The sequence below is a fragment of the Bos taurus genome, chromosome 29 (assembly GCF_002263795.3).
Source record: "Bos taurus isolate L1 Dominette 01449 registration number 42190680 breed Hereford chromosome 29, ARS-UCD2.0, whole genome shotgun sequence".
NCBI lineage: Eukaryota > Metazoa > Chordata > Mammalia > Artiodactyla > Bovidae > Bos > Bos taurus.
Window position 1 is genome coordinate 42967635 of NC_037356.1, and position 17570 is coordinate 42985204.

The window sequence follows — 17570 nt, forward strand, 5'->3', positions numbered from 1 at the left end:
CAGACTCCAGAGCATAGATGGGCAAACAGGTGTAGTGACTCACAAAGACTCTCTCTCAAACCCTTATGGATGGGTGTGTGAAGGGGCTGGGGGAGATGTAAGAGTGAGCACTTACACACTCTGTGTGGTCACACACACCCCCCTTGGCTCCCTGGGCCACCCTTCCCCACCAAGGGCAGGAAAGGTCACCTGGCAGCTGCTGTGCCTCCCTGCCCCTCCCCCAGCTACAATGATGTCTCTCCCCACCCAGGTCCGAGGTTCAGACTGCTGGATGTAGTTGGGGCCCACTGCATCCAGACACCTCCCCGCAGTAGGCACCCACCCAATGTGGCCCTTCTCCCACACGCAGTCCAGTGAGGACACGCGGTGGAGGGGAATGCAGCAAACACAGCGTGCGTGCCCGTGCACACACATGCACACAATGGGAAGCTCCTCCGCCAAATTCACATGGACAACCATGAAAAGGCAGTCGCATGTCACACTCTCCCTGCCGGAGCCGACCTGAACACCCATATGCGTACACACACACACACCGGGCAGAGGATGGCTGGGGTTGGGGGGCAGCAGGGAGGGGCGCCGACCAGGCTGCAGGATGGAGGCAGCGCAGGAGGCTGCGCAGGGAGCGAGCTGCTCTTCACAGCACAATCGCCGTCTGTTGTTATAGCAACTCAGCCCCCAAATCGTGAAACGGATATTACAGCCTCGAGAGGGGGAAGGGCGGGAGGGGGCTGAGGACAGAAGGAGGGGCAGTGTGGGGTGTGGCGGGGAGTACCCAACAGGTGGCCGAGCTGCAGCTAAGAAGTAACAGTGGGAGGAGGAGGTACCCCAGGTGAGGAACAGGCCAGGGGTGTGGGGTCTCAAAGGCAAAGATGGGCTTGGGATCAAGGAACTTTGAGGGAGGGGGCTGAGGCCATTGGCATGTCTTCAGATATTGCCTGTGGTAGCTAGGTGCCTCCACCCCCAGGACACCCTGCAGTTGCTGTAGGACAAGCCTCAGCTCGGGGGAGGGGGCTGGGGGAGGTAGCCCCCACTCTCAGATGGCTGTCTAGAGTCTCCTGACCCCAGGGACAGCCTGACCCAGCTTCAGGACCTTTGGAAGACCCCCCAGCCCTGCCTTCTCACCCAGACCAGCCTTCGAAGTGGCCTTAGCCTTCCTCAGGCAGCAGTAACCCCCCCAAACCTCCATCATGCTGCAGACTTGGGAGGGAAGAGCTGGGTTAGGAGAGGCAGCCAGAGGCTGAGAGCAGGATCAATATGCATTTCCTCTGGAAGTCACTGTCCTTCCGGCTGGCAGCACCAGGCCAGGAGGGTGCAAGCCCAAGGAGTGCAGCCCCACCTGTCCCCTTCCCTCACAGACAGCACTCGGGGCGGCCCTGTCCCTCTCGTGATTCTCTGTAGTGAGCTCCCCGTTGCTGGAAGTATTCAAGCAATGCCACCTGTCAAGCAAGGGACTTTCAGCTTCAGATTGAAGGCTATGGCTCTACATGACCACCAGGCTCAGCAATTCTACTTTCAAGTCTTAGCCCCCCAAGATTCTGGACTCCTCGAGATTCTAGACCCTCCCCAAACTCCCTGTTCTGAGGTTTTTTGGTTCTAAGCCTCTATCCCCCAGAATTTTAGTCCCCCCAAGATTCTAGCACATGAGATTCCAGATCTCCCAAGATTCTCTGACTACAGGGTTTTAGACGCCACAGTTCTAGTCCCTGTGATTTACAGGCCCCTACCCACCATGAGGATTCTAGGCGCTGACGGTCCAGGTTAATTACACGGGCCTTTTTATTCCATCTGGAAAGTACAAATATTCACAAGAGTCTGTACAATCTTAGGGACACCAGTCCTGGCCCTGCCCTCAGCCACATGCTACCCTCATGCCCCTCCCCCCAGCCCCAGCCTGCTGCCTCGGCACCCCAGGCTCCCTGCTCTGGTCCGAGTCTTTTCTCCAAGGCAGGCATGAGTGCTTGATCCAGTCACAGCTGGGAAGAGAAAAGCAGAGGTTGTAAGTAAGAGCCTCCTCGCCCCCCAAAAATGTTGGAGTCTGCCTAGCCTGGGTCATTTGGACAGAGCACCCACCCCCTCTTCCCCCGCACATTGCCCCAGCCCTGAGTGGGGAGGCTCTGGGCAGGCTACAGGGGGGCTTACCATCAATTACAAGTGGATGTCAAACACGCCGTCCTCCACCGTCTGAACCTCCTCCTCTCGGATCTCTGCAGGGAGAGTGGTTGCAGGACCAACTCCTGGGCCCCTGTGCCCTGAGCAGCCCTTCCCCCCTCATCGAAGGCACCCTGCCCCATCCCAGAAGCAGAACCATCCACCAGAAATCAATTCACTGAATGACTAAACAACGCCAACTTTTGAGGCTCTTTTTCTAAGTTTTCAGTTTGCCACAGCTTTTTCGCAGCCACAGATTTATCGGTGCAGTTTGCTTAAACATCAATTTTGTGTGTGTCTCACATTTTAGACCCCAGCACGGCTGGAAGGCTTGAAGCAAATGGTTTTATCTTTTCTATTTTGGGGAACTTATGCCCTGTGCCTGCCTCTATTTTTGAAGACTCATGCCAATTTTAACGGTTGTGGTCAACTACCTTACACCCCAGTTTAACATGGTTTGTTCAGTGTTCTCAGCAAAATAGTCATTTGAGGAACCGTCATTCAGAAAACTGACCTATAACCACCAATGACTCCAAGAGAGCTGCTGGGAGATTTGAGGGCAATGGACTGTTCTCAGAATAGCCTCCAAAACAGCCAAAAAGGGAAATACAGGCAAATGGTTTAAAAAATTCCTTCTCCAAGCCCATTGTCAATCCCCCTAACAAAATAAGAGTGCAAATGGAATCTTGAAGTCTGTTTCGCTTTTACTGTTTTTATTCATGAGTTTCTGCCCTCATCAGCCTCAAAGTATTGAGGGCTCCCTGGTTACCTCCTTGCACCCTTATCTGTCCAGCCCTCCTCTATCACCTCCCCCAAATAAGACAATTACAAACTCTGGAATGGTTTCCACCCTGGAAAAGTTTCCGTACTTTGCCGCCATTGGCCTGCCTCCCTCTCTCCCTCCCTCCACAGGCCAGTCCAGAAAGGGACCCCTCTTACCTGGAGGCCGGGAGCCTCGTCTGCCAGGGCGGGGCAGGGAGAAGCTGAAGGCGCGATGGTGGGTATGTGTGGGCGAGGGAGAGGGTGCAGACCCCTCCAGACTCATACTCTGGGCCCGGCGCCGGCACTCAACTGACAGGCGATCCTTGCACTGCTTGTGGCAGTTCACACCACAGGCTGGGGAGGCAGATGGGCAGCCCAGCCAGATCCACTGGTCAGACCACTCCTCATCCCACTCTGCAGGCCTGCACTTCTCCCTGGGTCCCTTTGCTCCTAAGCAGCTGCCCCACCAAAACAAGAGCTTCCTTTCCAAACGCTTTCTTCATCCTCCTTGCCAGTCTGCGCCCTCTCCAAAGCTCCCCATTTCTGGGCAGCTGCCTCACCAAAATAAAAACCCTGGGTTTTTTTGTTTTTTGGCCACGCTGCAAGAGACGTGAGATCTTACTTCCCTGATTAGAGATGGAACATGCGCCCCCTGCAGTGGAGGCAGAGTCTTAACCCGTGGACCACCAGGGAAGTCCCAATCAAACCAAGTTAAAGGCTACCCCCTTTCACGTCAATCAGCATGCCTCTCTGGCCCTAAGGTACTTTATTTACTCCTTGACAATTGCCCCGCCAGAATAAGACTGTCCATCCAGATAGTAACTCTTTCCCCCAAAACAGCCCAGCAGCCCTGCAACTCCATCTCACCTCGGCATTTGAGACCCTGTTTGTAGATGCCCAGGATCTGAAATAGAGGAGGGGGGCGTGGTAGGGGGGAGCGGTTTAGAGGGCATGACTCTTCCTTTCTATGGACAGGGACTGGAACTGACCCTTTCTGGAGCCTTAGGCCCCTCAGAGTTTGGTTCAGACCGGCAAGAGGAGAGGCAGGTGAAATTAAGGTTCGCCTGGATTAAGAAGGCTCCGGCAGGGGGCGGGGCCAGAAGGGAGGGCGGGGCCAGAAGGGAAGGCGGGGCGGGGATGGAACCTGGCCGGTGCTGTTGCCGCGTGGCTTGGGCGGGGGCTCACCAGGGCCTTGCAGTGGCGGCAGGCGACCGGGCGCAAGGAGTTGCTCTCGTGGAAGTTGTGTACGAAGCCCATGCGGCCGCCCAGCATAGAGCTGGAGCGCAGAAAGTAGGAGACCATCTCCTCCTTGCTGATGCAGCCGTCCCTGTCCAGGGGAAGTCGGGGGAGGGCCTCAGCTCCGGGGGGCTTCACTGGGACCACCCACCACCAGCTTAACCCAGCCTACTGGGAAAAGCCCTACCAAATTAAAGGTCATCACGGGACTCCTGACTTTTGACCTTCCGTGCGTGAAACAGAAAGAGCACCAGACTTGGAGTCCGGCAGATGTAGTAGCAGCTTCTAACTAGCTGTGTGGTCTTGGGCTAGTCACTTGCCCTGGGTTTCCTCCTGGGAAAAATGGGGGTCATAATTCCTGCCTACTCACTTCACAGAGCTGGTGTGTAAACTAAAATTGCTCTGCACTTTTCCGTGGGCTTATCAGCTTCTGTTTCCCAAAGTGAGCTCTATGGAACACCGGTTGGGATTCCTGAGAGTCAGGAGCTCTCTGATGAGTTTGGGGACCAGGTAAGATTGGGAAAAGCTGCACCTGTCTCACTCCTGCGGAATCCTGCCAGACAGGTAATCTGGGGCTTCCCACAGAACCCTCTTTTCATCTATTCAGGTATTTTAGGGAAAGAGTCAGCACTGTGCTCTGGAGCTAGAACTCAGTTCTAATTTGGGCTCTATTTCTCTGTGTGACTTCTTCCCCGTGCCTCGATTTCCTCTTCAATAAATGGGGACGATGATAGGTCCTGCATCTCAGAGGGGTTTGAGTAAGAGTTGAATGAGATAGGCACACGAAGCATTGACTAATAGGTGCTAATAGCTAACAGGTGCCAGGCCATTGGGAGGTATTTCCATCAAAGGGGGCCTTTATCAGAAACTCCTGCCTATTAGTATTTGGGTGGTCCAGGTGGTCCTTCAAATTAGTGGCACATTGGGACAAACGACCATCTCAAAAATATAAACTTAGGCTCCTATCTCATACTGTGCGTGAAAACTAAATTCCCACTAAATTGAAGACAATCAATGTAAAAAAATAAAATTCTCAAAGTACCTAAACAGCCCTAAGAGAAGAATTTTGTCATCTGGAGGGGATAATAGCCCTTCTACACATAACACAAACCCGAGAAGCCATAAAGGAAAAGACTGACATATTGAGCACACATTTTTAAAAAATTTTATATGGAAAAGGACAACATAAATGACAGACTGCGAAAAAATATTTTGCAAACATATTCAACACCAAGGGTTAATATCCATTAACAGAGAAATCAATGAGCAAGACTCACAAACCCAGTGGAATAATGGACAAAGAACACGAACAGGCAATTAACAGAAGAAATAGAAGTGGCCGATAAACATAGGAAGGTATCCTACCCCCACTAATATTAAAGAAATGCAAATATAACCAAGACACCATTTGCCAATTAGACTGGCAAAATTATAAAGCTTATTATAGCATCCACTGTTGGCAAGGAAGTTGAGAAATGGGCTCTTGTTCACTGCTGATGGGGGTGCAAGCTGGCACAACCTTGCCTGAGGTCACTTTGGCAGTCTCTCTCCTAATTTAGAATGTGCATATCTTTTGATCCAATTATCCCACTTCTAGGAATTTCTCCTACAGAAATAGTGGCCCGAGTGCATCAGTACAATGTTCACAGCAGCATAGTGGATATTAATAGCGAAAAACTGGGAACAGTCTACATGTCCATCAGCAGGAGAATGGGGAGGCAGATGATGGCCCCGCCACCCAGTGTAATACTCTGCAGCTGTTCTAAAGAATGAGGTAGTTCTGCCTAAATTGGCCTGGAAAGATGTCCATGATGAGGGTTTAAGTGGAAAACAAAAGTAAAAAAGAAAAACACGAAGCGTGCGATTCTGTCAAGACAGTGATTTAAACACAAAAACAAACAAACAAACCCTGAGAACCCTACTGCCACAAAAACCTAGATGCTGGTTTAACTATATCCAAAATTGTTTTAAATGCACAGGTGAGTTTGCAAGAAATGGAAACTCCCAAGTTGCAGAAACAGAGATCTTCAAATTGAGGCAGTGAGTTGAGACCTGATGGTACAGCTGCCCCAGGAGCCAGGTGCTGGGTTTTGATACCTGCCTGGGATCTGCAGGAGGTGGGGAGTTAAGGCTGAGATGCCTGCATGAAGCTGGAGCCTTGAATGTCTCCAAGGGCTGTGCTGTGCTTAGTCGCTCAGTCATGTCTGACTCTTGTGACCCCAGGGACTATAGCCCACCAGGCTCCTCTATCCATGGGGCTTCTCCAGGGAAGAATACTGGAGTAAGTTGCCATGCCCTCCTCCAGGGGATCTTCCCAACCCAGGGATAGAACCCAGGTCTCCCGCATTGCAGGCAGATTCTGAGTCACCAGGGAAGCCCCTGCAAGGGCTTCACCCACCCTAAAAAGTGTGGCCTGGAAAAAAATCCACCCCACCCAGGGAGGTGATTTGTTTTCAACTTAGAAACCTGTCTTCAACTATTGTTCTCAATTCTGAGAGGAGAAACTAACTATAATGCTAGAACTAGATTTATACCATAATCCCTCTTGCCTGTGAAACAGACACAAACAAATTATCTTATCAGTTTGCACCCATGCATGGAAGATTGGAGAGATACAGGCATTGCCACACCAGTAATGTTGCTAACATAGTTACTACTGACAACCTCTTAAGTGGGAAAGGAGGAAGGGAATTTTCGCTTCTTACCTTACACACTTCATTCACTATAAATCTATTTTACTACCTGGATTTTTTTTAACCATGGATTTTTATAATACAAAAAAAGGCACAGTTTTTTGAAATCTGGATAACATTAAAAAGTCAACTTGGGATGGACTATAAATTTTGATTGGAATTTTGTCTGCTCAGCAAAACAGGGGTGCGAACATGGTTTCAGGGGGACACGTATAACCTACTTCAGAGAACCAGCTGTTTGTCCAAATTGTCGGCATGTGAGTTGGTGATAAGCAAGTGGTGCTGCGAGTTACAGGCCTTTCTTATCTATTCATTAAGACATGCTACCCAGGAGTTCAGCTTGCCACACTTTTTCTCGGCTGTGAGCTCCACAAATAAAGTGGCATTTATGTAGCAAGAGTCCCCAGGAAGCCACAGTCTTTGCAAGATTCAGGTGAAGATGCCCCCCACCCTCCGGCTCATTGTTCTGAATGAGCAAGGTAACCCTGAGCCTCCGCAGCTGGCAGCCTCCCAGAAAAAAAGAGCCCCTCCCCACATGGGTGGCTTCCCCTGCCAAGATCATCTGGTTCAATGGCCTCATCCTTCTCAGGAGGAAGCTAAAACCCAAGGGGAAATGAACCTGCCTTCCCTCTGCCCCTGCCCCCAGGCCTCTCACTGGTTCTGGTCGAGGTCCCCAAAGGCGCTGAGATAAGGAAAATTCCCACGGATGATCTGGAACTCCTCCTGTGAGATGTGGCCGTCCCCATCGACGTCAAAGTTCCGGAACACAGACTGAAGTACACAGAGGGACATGTCGGGGGGCGGGGAGGGTTAAAGGGGCCTTGGCCCATCCTGCCCACACTCCCAGTCCGAGTTAGGAAGCCTGGGCATCTAAGAAGCGGGCAGCTGTCTTTCCTCCCCACCACCTCCCTTCTCCATACCCCCGTCCCAAGCCCGCCCATCAGCTGCACCCCGTGCCTTCTGTCAACCGAGCATTGGCCCCTGAGCCCGGCACTGGTGGTGGCTCCCAGGGCAGTGCCCTGGTCAAACGAGCCTTGGCTGACCACTATGGACGTGTCCCCCCCGTCTGTCCCACAGGCTCCAGAGCTGGTGGTGCTGGAGTCTCACCTCCACCATCTTCTCAATGTGCTCCACCATGATCGCCTGATCCAGCTTGGGTTTGGCAGCCGAGGTCCACTCCTCCAGCACCGGGGGCCGGGGAGGCGGTGTGCAGGTGGTGGGGCTGGTTGGCTGTGGAAATGGTCAAGGCTGAGTGAGGGCCAGAGGTGTGGGAGCCCAGGGCCCAGTGGAGGAGACAGGGGGTAAGCTCTGGGCACAAGGAAGCCTGCCCGACAAGCAGGATGGGTGAGGTAGCCTCTAAGCCTGGGAGGGCCGAGGTGAGGAAGAGGATGGGCTAAGTGGGTATGCAGTAGCTCCCGCCCTCACCGAGGACTTAGAACGCGGTTCCCGCTGCAGGGACAGCTGGTAGAGCTCATCCTCTGTCTGATATTGATCCAAAGACACCTGAGGGAAAAAAAAGACTAATTCAAAGACACCTGGGACACAGCAGTCTTATCACACCCACTGGCCTGTGCTGCTCTCAGGAGCCCAACGCCCAGAACCCAGACCTCCAGGTCTACCTGAGGGTCACAGCCCAGCCCTGAGCCTGGCCCAGAAGCTAGACTGAGGACCAAGGCCAGCTTAGAACACACCCCAGCAACCACACGCCAGCCCAGCACACAGCCCAGAACCCAGAGCTTGGCCCCAGACCTTGAAGACAACGCGCTGCTAAGATCTTAGCCAGGAATTCAAGTCACAACCCAGCTGAGAGCTCTGAAATCCCCCCTCCCAACACAGCACCCAACCCAGCAACCAGATTCCAGCTCAGCTTTCAATTCCCCAGTCCAGCTCAGAGTCTAGAAACAGGTTAAGACTTCACACCAAACCGTCAAACCTGAGCTCCGGCCCAATGATTAGAACCCAGTCCAGATGTGGACTAGAACCCAACTCCTACCCCAGAGCTCAAGTCCAAGACCAAGCCTAGAACTTCAGAGCTCAGGGGAGCTTGTTTAAGAGCCACCCCTGGGGAATTCCCTGGTGGTCCAGTGGTTAAGACTCCACTTTCTCTGCTGAAAGTGCGGGTTCAATCCCTAGGCAGGGAACTAAGATCTCGCAAGGTGTGTGGGGCAGCCGAAAAGTAAAAACAAAATAAAAGCCACCCCTCTACCCGGAACCCAGAGTTTAATCCCAAACATTGAACGTAACCCACTGCTAGGAACTCAACCCAGGGCTCAGGCCCAGCCTCAAGCCCTCATGCCAGCCTCAGGGGTCCACAACCCCATCCAGAGCTTGGAACCCCGCTCCGAGGTCACCCCAACCCAGGGGCCCAGGCTGGGTCTTGGCTCCGCGACCAGAAGTGAGAGCCCAAGGCCAAGCCCGTGGGACCAGGGGCCCGGCCCCTCACCATCAGCAGGCTCAGCAGGTCAGGGTTGGCTTGCACCGGGGGCCGGAGGCTGGTCACCATGGCCAGCTCCTCCAGGATACTGAAGAGCTGCTTCATCTTGGCCCCATTGAGTCGGGTCCGGGCGGGGTCCAGCCAATCCGGCAGCGCCAGCTGCAGGGCCACCAGGTCCTTGAGGTGAACACCCAGGATGGGGAAGCGGAAACCCACGCAGGCCGCCAGCCGGCGCCGGTAGTTGCCATAGTTGCCGGTGGCCGTCACCAGCTCTGTCAGACCTTCCCAGAGCTGGGGGGCAAAGGGCAGAGAGTCACACACACACACACACACACACACACACACCACGTCCACATGGCATATCACAGGCTCAACTCTCCTTTCCCTGCCCAGCCCTGGACACGTGGGAGAGCCTGAGCAGAGTCAGGGATGGGTGAAAGGTCAAAAGCCTCCCTCCTGTCCCCCAAGGCTGACTCCCTTAGCCCCTGGCAATCAGAATTCATAGGTCATGAGTCCAAAGGGGCACCCACTACCAAATAACACACCTCTCCAGCAGTCCTGGGCACAGATTATCAACATTTAATAGAGGAAACTGAGGCTCACGGAGGCAGAGCAGTGCAGGACAAAGATTTCCAAGAATGTACTTAGTGGTGTCATTCCTAACAGCCCAAACTGGAACGACCTCAAATGTTCAACAGTAGAGGAGATACACAAACCGAGTGGACAAAAATATTATACAGCAATGGAGACGAATGAACAATTGCTGCGCAAAGCAGAATGTATGAAAGAAGGAAGAAATAACATACACAACACGATTTCATTTATAAGAAGCTCAAAAACAGACAACAAAATACCCACGTGGCTTTGAGATGCATACACAGGTGGTAAAGCCATCAAGAAAAGGAAAGTCGGGGATTCCCCGGTGGCCTAGTGGTTTTGCCTTTGCCCTTCCACTGCAGGGAGCACAAGTTGGGGAACTAAGATCCCACAGGCTGTGCTGTGTTGTCAAAATAAATAAGTAAATATTTTTTTAAAGAAAAGGAGGTCATCATCCTTAGGAAGGTCATGACATTGGTTACCTCTGATGAGGAGGGAGTTATGCTCTAAGAGCTGGGAGCTTCAGAGGCTGGCAATGTTCTACTTCTTGACCTATCTTCTTTCTAGTTTTTTTTAAACTGTGAAGGCTTCCCTGATAGCTTAGTTGGTAAAGAAAATGCCTACAATGCAGAAGACCCTGGTTGGGGAAGATCCCCTGGCGAAGGGATAGGCTACCCACTTCAGTATTCTTGGTCTTCCCTTGTGGCTCAGCTTTGATCCCTGGGTCGGGAAGATCCCCTGGAGAGGGATCTATACACATGTTTTCTAGACTTGTCTATATGTATGGCACCAGATATGTTTTTTGTTGGTTTTTTTTTTTACAATAAAATAGGAACTTCCCAAGTGGTCCAGTGATTAAGACTCTGGGCTTCCACTTCAGGGGGCACAGGATCAATCCTTGGTCAGGGAAGTAAGATCCCACATGCTTCACAGCATGGCCAGTAAAATAAAATAAGCAGGAGAAGAGAAAAGCATGAGCTTTGAAGTTTAGCACATCTGTGAGCCTCCTCTCTCTGCCAGCTTTCATTGTGCAGCCTGGGAAAGGGCTGAACCCCCAGTCTCAGTTTCCTCATTAATCAGATGAAGAGGGAGTGACCAGTCCCCAGCTGGGCTGGGAGTTCTCACGAGGCCAGCCCTGGGAAGGCTGTTCCCCTGACCCCAGGGTCTCAGGCACCTTGATGGTCTCCGGGCTCACGTGGCTGTGGGTCTCCTTGAGGCGGGAGATGGAGCTGTGGCTCAGGCCCCCAACCACTGCCATCAGCGTGTTGAAATTCTGCAGGTGCAGGAGTTCCTGGGGGACAAATGGGGAGAGAGGAGGCAGTGAGTCACTGAGTGGGCCCAGAATTTGGCCCAGCTTTTCTGGGAAAGATCTAGCAGTGGGTTAGGGGAAAGGAGGGACTCGGCCCTACGGGGGTGATTGGGGGAGTTGGGGGCGGGGGAGGGGCGGGCACCTCTGCCACGTGGACGAAGTGTGTGATGACCCCCGCCCGCTGCGGGGCTGTGGGCTTGCTGAGAATCATCAGCTGCACCCACTGTGAGACACTGTTGAAGAGGGAGATGAATCGCTCCAGGACGGGATTGTCCACCGTGCAGCCGTGAGTCACAAAACTGTGATAGTCCTGGAACTGGGGGCGCAGGGCCTTCAGCACCCAGTGCCCCGCCCCCTGCCGCTCACCAATGGCTGTTCCTCCCCCTCCAGCTGCCCTTTGGTAGTTACCCTGTAGTCCTAGATCCCGCCCTGTGACCCCATCCTTCCTGGCACCCCCTCCCCAGCCCACACCCGACTCTTGACTGAAAGCCCCCGCACCAGGATCTTGCAGAAGGAGCGATATTCCAAGTAGGTGAGATGTGCCGCCAGCTCCAAGGGCTCCAGGTGGTCAAACAGCAGGGACATCTTGCGCTTCTTCTGTTCCACGGGGTTCCGCTGGGTCACCTGCCGCTTCCACTTGTAGGTGGGGCTGGGGGGCAGGACAGGGGCAGTGAGTCCTTTGCCAGAGATGCCCTAGCCCTCGTTGCCCCATACTAATGCCACTCAAGTTCGCTGCGAGACACTGGGCAGGACACTGATGTCCCCTGTCCTATCAAAAATCTCCTGCCATCTTCCCCTGGCGTCATGCCCTCCACACAGATTTATGGAAGACCTAACTCTGTGCCAGGAACTGTGCCAGGCGCTGGGGTTACAGAGATGAGCAAGACACAGCTCCTGCCCGAGAGGAGCTCACAGTCTACTAGGGGAGACAGACACAGACGAACACAGCACAGCGTGGCGTGAGTGCGGGGGTCTTCGTGCCAGGGGTCTGCCCAAAGTGTCACCAAAGGACAGAGGCGGCAACAACAAATTCGGCCCTAGAAGAGCCCACAGACACTCCACACTTGTCTTGATAACATGGAGAAGGCTGCCAGGGGACATGAACAAAGTGCAATGGTGGGAATGGATGCAGGGGCTGTGGAAGGGTGAGGGAACCCTGGGGGCTGCAGGAGGAGGCGCTTGGTGGGGGCAGGGGGCTGTGGAAGATGCAGCGGGAATGCCAAACTGGCCTGAGACTGTGAAAGGCCTTAATCCCCAGCTGAGGCATTCTGAAGAAGACGGGGGAGCCACAGGAAGTTGTCCAGCAAGAGTAACATGACCCTCACACCACTGCATTCAATGAATGTTTATTAAGAGCAAATGGTGCGGGATGCTGAGCGTCCCTCCCAGCCCTGCGAGCACCCCCACCCCACGCACACGTTCTCAATGTCGATGAGGCTGCTGTGCCGGCGATTCCCTTCTTGATCTAGCAGAGCCTTCAGCTCCTTGATCTGCTCAGCAAGCTCAGGATTCAAGTCAAACTCCGCTGGGAATGCTGAGATCCAGTACCTGGTAGAGGTTCAGAGTTACCCGGGGCAGCCCTCCCCCCACCCCAGGATGGTCGTTCCCCCAAAGAGGGGGAGAGGGCCTCAGACTGTGATCCCCCTCACCCAGCTCTTTCCTTCCCCACCCTCATTGGGCAGATCAGAAAACAGGGACCGGGCAGAGCCAGGAAGGGGTAAGCCTGCGGCAGCACACCCACCATGGACAGAGCCCGGTTCAAACCCACATGATCAGCTCCCAGAACATGCTATTTCTACTCCTTCAGGCCAGTCAGAAGCCTAAGGGAAGGGAGCAGAGGAGGGGCCAGAGCCCCAAGAGGAAGACTCACCTGACCAGGTGGCATGTTTTCACCTGCAGTGAGCTGGAGTTGTCCTTCCGGGATTGTTGGTAGGTGAAGGAGAGTTAAGGAAAACAAGGATGGAGGCTTACTCTAGAAAAGGAGGCAGGGGATGGGACCCAAGCTCCACAGGGAGGCGGAGGGCAGGGCCTAGTTCTAGAAGAAATCTGCGGAATGGTGTCTGGTGTGGGGCAGGGCCCAAGATCTGGAAAGGGGCCGAAGGCAGAGGTGAGCTGTGAGCCTTGTGGGGGCACCTGGGTAGAATAGGGGTCAGGCTAGGAGCAGGACCTGGGTTCTGGAAGAGAAGCAAGAGGCGGGACCTGGGCTGGGAGTAGGGACCGGTCCTAGGCTGTGGGGAAGAGACAGCAAGGCGGAGGTTAGGGAGAGGGGGCGGGGCCTTAGTTCTAAGGGGAGGGGAGGGGCGTGGCTTTGGGCCCAGCAGAAGCCTGGGCCCATCCTGAATCCTATGATGTGGGGGCGGCCCAGGTCTAGCAGCGAGGCCCATCCTCTACCCGGGCTGGGCAGCGGGGCTCGCTTACAGACTCGGACTGCAGGGCCCTTGGAGAAGTCGGCGAAGGATATATGTGGAGCAGTTTGGCCGCCAGCTGAGAGGAAGGGATGTACCAGGGGTGCATCATAAGGAACATGCGCACCAGCTGCGGGTCCCGCACCTTCCCGGAATCATCTAACTCCGAGGGGCCAAAGAGAAGCGGGTTGACACTTCGTCTCGAGGCTGTGGTCCCTACAGGTCCCTACCCTGCAGCCTGCTGGATGTGGCTCCCGGCCGCCTCCTGATTTCCCAGGGCTCCGAAACCAGGAGGCGGATTATAAAGAAAAAGTGGGGTGGAAGGGGGATAAAGGCAGGATCCGAGGAACCGGAGGATAGGAGCAGTCTGAGCCGGGCCTGAGTCCGGAGGGGAACCAGTTGGGGCGGAAGGAGCCTGGGTTCCCCGGGGTCAAGAATCCAGAGGTCATTTCCTGAGTGCTTAGGGAAGGGGCACCCCTTCACCACCCCACCACATCAGCCGGAAACAGCTCCCAGGCCGAGATAGCGAGTTCCTCCGGATCCCCCGGGGAGACAGATAATTCTCCTTAAGTGTTAGAGTCCGGGGACCCCGCCATCCCTCCCTTCAAAGCCGGCATACTAGGGATGGGAAACATTTTCTCTTTCTGCAGCATGTGGACCTCTCCGCCCTGCGATGAAAGGGAGATTTTCGCTAAAGAGGCTGCAGGATGCAGGCTGGGTGGGTCCAGGGCCGACATCTGCCCAGGGAGGCAGGGGTCCCGGCTCAGGCTGGGTGTGTCCTCCCGTGCCACTCACCAAAGGCTTCGATGCAACCACGGAGCAGCTCCTCCACCGTGCAGCCCTTGTCCAGGTCCAGGGTGCCCGCCATGGCCGCCGGCGCGGGTAGGCTCGGCCGAGCTGCGCTCCGGGATCCTCCAACGGGGCTCGGACCGGACCCCTGTCCCGAGAGTGAGAGGCAGAACCGGAGTCGGCGGAGGCGCAGGCTGGCGGAGCGGCCCGGAGGGTAAAAACGGGGAGGGGCGGGCACGCCCCCTGCTGGGCAGGGGCGGAGTCGTTCCCCCCGCGGCCACGCCCCGGGGTTAAACGGTCTGGCCCGGGATGGTGCAACCCACCAGTTGGGAAATGAACTGGCCAAGAAGCTTCCGGCCCACCCTGGGAGCCACGGGAGGGCCGAGGGACTCCCCGGGGATGGTCGGTGTCCCAGTCGCCCTCTCTGTAGGCCCTCTCTTCTCCTCACGTCCTCTCCCCAGAGGCACCTGCAGCACCCCGCAGCTCAGTTCTGCGCCCCCTCCCGCTTCCCTCCCTCCACAGCCTCCCTTCCCCCGCAGGGTTATTTTGGGAACCCAGAGCCTGAGGGGACCTCAGAGGAATTTCTCCCTGGGATGAGAAGGGGGGAGGAACCCAGGCGTCCTGCCCGCGTCGCCCCCTCCTGGGCTCCCGGGAAGAGGAGGCGGGGCTGCGGCAGCCCCCAGGGGCCTGCCCTCGGGGAGGCGGGCTGGGGTGGAGAGGAACATTCCTGGGAGCGGGGAGTGGGGGTGGGGGAAGAGGGGCGGAGGGGGGAGCCCCTGCGGCCCGGAGACGTAAGCGGGAAGCCTGGGCCTGGGAACCGCGCGCTCCCGAGCCACCTCCTCCGTGAAGGCCCCAAGAGTCCCGGCTCAGCCGTTTCGCAGGCCCTCTTCATCCCCAGCCTCTGACGCAGACCGCCCGTACTGCACAGTCGAACTGGGGGCACACACAGGCCGTCCACACTCGGGCAGAGTGGGGTGCCCAGAAGGGGGCGCTAACGCCGTGGAGGGTGGAGTGCCCCTGTTGGACTCCACCAGCAACTCCAGTCACTGGCGGGGATTTACGCACCCAGGCGCAGACACACTCACTCCACACCCCAGGCCAGGACCCACATCGGGGTGCAAGAATGCCTGAGGTTCCCAAAGAGCCGGGCCTCAGGCAATTACCTCCCATCCTCTCTCTCACTCACCCAATGGCACCCCACACCCCCGCACACCTGAACGAAGGAACCCGCGGGCACACATACCCGTAGTCCTCTACCCCAGAAAGCAAACCCGTTGAAGGGGCTGGCTTCCGGCCGTGCAGCTCACTAGACCAGACCAGCCTGGAGTTCCGAGGCCACGGCAGCGCTGACATCCGCACACGTGTGCGCACACTCAAGACAGTGCACCTACACGCATGTACACTCTCCCACACATGCACACGCCCGGTGGGTGCGCACACACGCCCACTCCAACCCCCGCCCCCTTCATCTGCGATCCAGGGCTGGCCCTGCGGCCCCAACGACCTGACAGCCCTCGCCCCAGGACACTGGCAAAGCCTTGCCCCACACAAGGTCCCCCGCCCATACAATACTCCCCCGGGCAGGGGGTGAGGAGCGAGGGGGCTTCTCTATGGAGTTCTCTGGTAGACTTTTCCTAGGAGCCACCCAGAGGCATCCCGCCCAGCTCGGCCGCTTCCTCCCTATGTGACCTTGAGAGTTACTCGGCCTCTCGGAGCCTCGGTTTTCTCATCTGTCAAATGGGGGGTTCGCCGAGGACGGTCCCGCTGAGACGTGGCTAGGAAGACCCGGGTGCGCCGCGGACACCGCCCCCTCCCGCGGTTGTCCAGGGGGCTTTGGATCTCTCGGTAGGTCCCTCCCACCCCCGACCCGGACTACAGACTCCCCACCGACCAACCCACCCGCCGTCCCCAGCCCTTCTGCGCTGTCCTCGGGGGCCCGTAGGGGCCGGGCGTCCTCTGCCCCGCGCCCCGCCCGCGCTCGCTCACTCACACTTGGGACCCCGCGGCAAGGAGCCCGCACCCGGCCCGGCAGGCGCCACCTCCGTGCGCTCCCGCCCGCCGACCTCGCTGCGGCTGCGGCTCCCGCCCGCTCTCCGCGCCGCTGCCCGGCTCCCCGCCGCCCCGCCCCCGCGCCGCGGCCGCCCCCTCCCCTCTCCTCCCCGCCCCTGCACCGGGCTCCGCACCGCCGGCGGCGCCTCCCCCATCGGGGGCTCCCTCTCGCCCCGCACGCGGCGGCCCCTGCGGCAGCTTAACCCCTCCCCTGCCGCGCCGCCTGGGAGGCCAGGGCCGCGGGCGGGTGTTGGGGGGCTGCGCCATGAGCCGCGCCAAGGGTGGGAGAGCGGAGGTCAGGCCGCGCGGGACGCGGAGGGGGAAACTAAACCAAGGGTCCTCGCTCCCCACCCCAGACACCCCCTGTCCCCCGCCCTGCCTGGTGTCGGGCAGAGGAAGCCGGGAGGGGCAGGAAGCGGACTGCGGTGGGGAAGGGGCGCCCCGCCCAGACCCCGGCCCGGGTTCCTGTTTTCGAGACAAACCGTTCCCACGGGGCTCACCCGGCCCGGGGCCGGGCGTCTTCCTGCGGGCAGCGGGGGACCTGGCAGAGATGGGGGCGTGGGCGTAGCGGGTCGTTGTGATAGCCTGGGGGAGGGGCTAGGACAAGGTGGGAGCATTTGAGAGAGAGGGGTTTGTGGGGAAGAATGAAAACGCGGCGATCGGGAGAAGGGGCCTCGGGGTCTGGGGATGTTGGGGGGAGCTCCCGTTCGCACCGGAGGGACTGGGGCTCCGGAAGCCTGGCTCCCCATGGGGCCGGATGAAAAGGGGCGGCTGCAAGCGACGGTGGGTTCTTGCAGCTAGAAAACTGGAGCCCGGAGGCCTGGCTCCAGAGAAGCACATGGGAGGGGTAGCCGCAAGCGGTTGGGGTCCCCACAAGCCGGGCCGAAGGGAGTTGGTAACCATTTCCGGCCGTTCAGGTTCAAACACACCCGCTGTGAAACCACGGGCCCCTAACAAATCTCTGAGGCTTGCCCCTCCCTGCTACCGGGCTGGGGAGGCGGGACCTCCCCCACAACTCAATCTTGGTAATACGGGACCTAGAAGCAGGCCCTTTCGGGACCCCAAGTGAGGAGGGGCAACGTCGGCGCAGCCTGGATGGCCCCCGCCTGAACACTCCCCTAGCTTTGGACCTAGCGTAGCCACCTGCT

At 56.9% G+C, this 17570-nt stretch overlaps 1 protein-coding gene across 8 annotated transcripts; it reads right to left on the reverse strand.

The window, feature by feature from the left end:
• Nucleotides 1-1758: 1758 nt before the first annotated feature.
• RASGRP2 (RAS guanyl releasing protein 2) lies at nucleotides 1759-16450 on the reverse strand. 8 transcript variants are annotated; one of them, XM_015461265.3, is made up of 18 exons: nucleotides 15617-16450; nucleotides 14697-14840; nucleotides 14380-14521; nucleotides 13641-13747; nucleotides 13050-13112; nucleotides 12596-12727; nucleotides 11678-11828; nucleotides 11322-11495; nucleotides 11045-11161; nucleotides 9283-9564; nucleotides 8265-8342; nucleotides 7947-8069; nucleotides 7495-7610; nucleotides 4096-4237; nucleotides 3778-3814; nucleotides 3088-3264; nucleotides 2140-2204; nucleotides 1759-1973 (listed from the first exon to the last, which is right to left on the reverse strand). In XM_015461265.3, exons 1-17 carry the CDS (start codon nucleotides 15724-15726, stop codon nucleotides 2146-2148), a joined length of 2154 nt encoding a protein of 717 aa, XP_015316751.2. In that variant the 5' UTR covers nucleotides 15727-16450; the 3' UTR covers nucleotides 1759-1973; nucleotides 2140-2145. The 8 variants fall into 8 exon arrangements, with proteins under 8 accessions (XP_015316751.2, XP_010819377.2, XP_059738835.1 ...); XM_010821075.4 differs by lacking the exon at nucleotides 14697-14840 and having other exon boundaries at nucleotides 13641-13743; nucleotides 16364-16450; XM_059882852.1 differs by lacking the exon at nucleotides 14697-14840 and having other exon boundaries at nucleotides 16364-16450.
• Nucleotides 16451-17570: the final 1120 nt, after the last annotated feature.